The 4,061-nt window shown below is 47.6% G+C and overlaps 1 protein-coding gene across 1 annotated transcript; it reads right to left on the reverse strand.

Annotated features, from left to right (window-relative positions):
• Positions 1–1,486: 1,486 nt before the first annotated feature.
• LOC124650296 (protein TRANSPARENT TESTA 1-like) lies at positions 1,487–3,645 on the reverse strand. The gene is made up of 2 exons (XM_047189842.1): positions 2,746–3,645; positions 1,487–2,364 (listed from the first exon to the last, which is right to left on the reverse strand). The coding sequence occupies exons 1-2, from the start codon at positions 3,364–3,366 to the stop codon at positions 1,867–1,869; spliced, it is 1,119 nt and encodes a 372-aa protein (XP_047045798.1). The 5' UTR covers positions 3,367–3,645; the 3' UTR covers positions 1,487–1,866.
• Positions 3,646–4,061: the final 416 nt, after the last annotated feature.

Below are 4,061 nucleotides of genomic sequence, written 5' to 3' on the forward strand. Positions count from 1 at the left end.
CTTACCAAAAATGTTGGAACAACAACTTGAAGAAGACAAGATAGTGGATCTAGGTTTCACAACTTTGTGGACATCACCAGGTGGTTTATTTAGCTTCTTTATTTAACTTACTCTCATTTCCTTCTCTATTGGTTTTCTTTTCCTTTCTTCAATGCGGGTTATCCCGGATTTTTGTCACACTCTACCTTGTGATGTCTAGATGGGAGGCTTAACAACCCATTTCCTCATGAATTTCCAAAGTGATCGTCGGTCATAACCCTAATGAGTAGTGGGCTCTTACACCTATTTAGGCCACCTCAAAGGCATCATAAGGCAATCTCCTCACAGGCTACATGAGGAGTATGTCCAATAACATGTGCGTTATACACACACTATGAATAGATTGGAGGGGCCATGGACACGTGTTGTCTGAACACAGGCACAACCCACCTCCTCCTTGTGACCGTATTGAGGGGGATTTCAGTGAGGCACCCGAAAATTCAATCCACCAAAGATCCAACTCGGGTCAGCTGACCAACCACAAGACATATTTCTTCCTCTGTTTTTTATATTATTTATTGCATATATTCAATAATAATAATAAAATGCATGCTTACAGTAGGAGTGCAAAGACATACAAATTTTGTACACCTAGATTACAGTTTGAGGGATGCAAATACCTAAATATCTGCTAAATACAATGAAATCACGCTCAAAACAATATAAAATAACACTCCTTACGATGTTATTACATAAATAAACACCCATGTCTCATTTTCCCGTGTGTAGATTTTTCTTAAAATAGATTTGGATGGGTTGTAAAGTTCTTTTTTTTTTCCTTTCAAACACATATGAAGGGAACTTTCCTACGTTCTTCCATTACTTCTAAAATATAGGGTTAGCACAATACATGATTCATTTTCATGCCCATTGGGACCCTGCAAGCATTAATTTGCCTAACTGAAAGAAAAACAAAGAGTTTTATGTGAATGAAAACAAATCTCTTGAATGTAGTGCAAAGTAATTGCTAGGAAAAAAAATCTTACATATTTACTACAATTTTTTTAAAAAAACTTATAATTGAACACTCCAATGGATTTTAGTTCTCCAAAGTTCCTTAAGAAATTCTTTGAATCAAAGAGAACCTTGGAGAGCATACCTCCTCAATCCCTACAATTAAGAAAGGTTGAATATGCATGGTCTTCAAACCATAATTCTCGTCACTAGTTTCTATCATTATATAGTCCAACAATGTTATTTCCTATGAAAGTAATTGATTTTTTTAACATAAGCATAGGTCAAAATGTATGTATTTTCTTATTGCTCAAAGCTTATGATTGTTTTTATTGCTAATTTTCGAAAAATGAGACCATATGATGCTGTTTCTGAAGCTTAGCAACGAAACTCTAGTAAATTAAGCTGCATGAGGAATGCATGTTCATGCCAACATAAGCAAAGAAACTAGCGCCGACACCTAATCAATCATCAATGGTCACACATTAACATCTGATTGAGTAGTCCATGTCTTTTAATCCGATAAATCTGAACTCATGCATGCATGATACAGTACATTGATACATATCGATCTGCCAGAATATTGGCCTGTGAAGGAGACAAATTTTCTCCCTTCAAACTACGAGGCTACAGAGACGACATATGCTAACCTTATACCTACCAGCCTCTTGCTCTCTGCAGCTCCTCTCAAGAAGAAAATTAGTCTACTTCACAGCCTATCTTCTACACGGCATACGGCAACCTACACGATCTTATTGTGTCGTATAATTTCCTGCTCCCACGTTCTATTCGTGTGTATATACCAACCACCGCAAGTAAGCGGACTAGCTAACGATCAAGAATTTACCAACCGAGTCAACTAATGTGTCATGTTCACGCACGGGCGGCGGCGGCATGGCACTGATCGAACCGTATGATGCGCTCCCTGCGCTGCGTATGAGGCGCCGGGGCAGCGGACGCGGCGGCCGCCGCCTCGTCGGGGTCGACTGGGAAGTGCCCACCGCCGAAGGAGCGGGCGTGGTCGTTTAGCGACCGCTTGTGCTTGAAGTCGGAGCCGCAGGCGCAGAACCACCGTTTTCCGCAGTTCTTCTCGTGCGTGCGCCAGTCGCCCTTGACGGCGAAGGGCTTGGCGCAGCGGCGGCACCCGAAGGGCTTGGCGCCGTGCTTGCGCCGGTAGTGCGTCTGCAGCGTGCGGAAGTCCTTGAGCGGCCGGGCCCGCGGGTGGGCGACGTTGTTCCGGCAGCCCGGCGCGCAGCAGTAGCACGGCAGCCGCAGCAGCGACAGCGCCGCCGCTTGGGACGACTGGCCCGCCGTGCCCTTGAGCGACTCCGGGCCCTTCCGGTACTCCCTGCCGTGGCCCCACATGTGCATCTGCATGTACACACACATGGTTAGTCTATGCTGCTCTACGTACGTAGATATGCTACAGTACATGGGTATGATGCAAAAGCTCAATTAACTAGTGGGATGTGGAGTAAACAAAAGGAATATGTTCTTGGCCTCGTCACCGTGTTGGGGAGGAAATATGTATGAACTGAAATAGCCTGATATACGTGGACATTTGATTCCTTGCGGTTGCACATGGAATATTTGCTAGGCTATTCGGGAAGCATGAACATGCATGCATGAGAATCATGTGGGTCAATTTAACTTCAAAATCATTCGCCGCCTCCCCCAAGAAATGGACCGGAAGAAGCTAGCTAGGTTTTGTTAGTCAAAGACGCGTCCAAATTAAACAAGGCGAACACGCACCTGCATGTTGTTGTATCTGTTGAAGGTCTTGCTGCAGACATGGCAGACGAACTGCACCGCGCCGATGAGTATCTGCGAGGGCGTCGGGATCCAGAACCGCCGGTCACGGCAGGAGGCGCTGGCGCCATGGCTGCTCTCCTCCACTGACTCCACCAATATCTCACTGTGCTCTACTTGGACGCCTGCTTCCGGCTCGCAGCTCTCATGCCACGGCTTCTCCTCCTCTTCCTCCTCCGTCTCCTCCTCATCCTCGTCCATTTCCATGGGCGGCGCCTCTTCTTCCGAACTATAAGTTCCACTCGCCGGCAAGCCGATGTTCAGATCAACGCCGGCATCTTCCGTAATACTGCTTTCCTCTTCTTTGACAGGGTTTGGCTGCGTACCAGCTGCGTCAGGGCTACTCGTCTTCTCCCCGAGCCTGCCAAGGAGTGGCAAACACAGCATGGTACCTCGATCTTCACCGTCACCGAGTTCCTGGTGGTGATCCCTCGACGGCGTGGAGAGTGACGACGACGACATCCAGGACTCCGATGTCGGGGAAGGCGGCGACCGCGGCTTGAGCCACTCGAAGTAGCGAACGCCGAGACCCGCACCCTCCATGGCCCAAGCACTCAGCACCATAGATCAAATTTGGACCCCGTTCGGACCTGGATCTCTATGCAATCGGATCCGCGTGTCTCACTTGCAGCTAGCGCAGGCTGCTTTATATCTGGGGGTTTGGGGTGGGGGGTCGTCTATGTCAAGCCGTGCATGTCACGGCCAGAAAGAAACGGGGAAAGGTAGCAAGCTAGCTTGATAGCTTGGGGAGTAGGGAGGCAGCTGGTGAGCCGTTGATGTTGCTCTCCCTCAAGCTTTATATGCGCGTCGTGGCTCTTTGGAGCTTGGAAGGCTAGCCATGGCAGTTTGTGTGAGGATGTCAGCAGATTAAGCTGCCTGGGGGCTGCATCTGCAGGCGGGTGTGAAAAGGTCGCGCTGTATAGTCGGGGCATCTATACATATGTGACTGATGCCTAGAGGATGACAGCGAGAGGTTTTTGTGGAATGTGGTTCGTCCGTGTGGGGCAAATTGGTCTGTAATGCCAACGTAGCTAGTTACATAGCCGCCGTCTCTGGGACGGCGGGTACATACAGATTGCCGCAAAGGAGGGTGGTACTAGGTTCTCGCGATCTCGACGAATATATCCATCAGCAGTGGGGGTCAATTCGGCTGATGTAAAAACGCGTAGCAAACTGCACGTACCAATTGAGCAAATTTTCAGTCACTTTTGATATTTCAGGCTGGAAAATAATTTTAGGTCCCATAAAGTTAATTTCCC

This window comes from Lolium rigidum, chromosome 4 (assembly GCF_022539505.1).
Source record: "Lolium rigidum isolate FL_2022 chromosome 4, APGP_CSIRO_Lrig_0.1, whole genome shotgun sequence".
In the NCBI taxonomy this organism is placed as follows: domain Eukaryota; kingdom Viridiplantae; phylum Streptophyta; class Magnoliopsida; order Poales; family Poaceae; genus Lolium; species Lolium rigidum.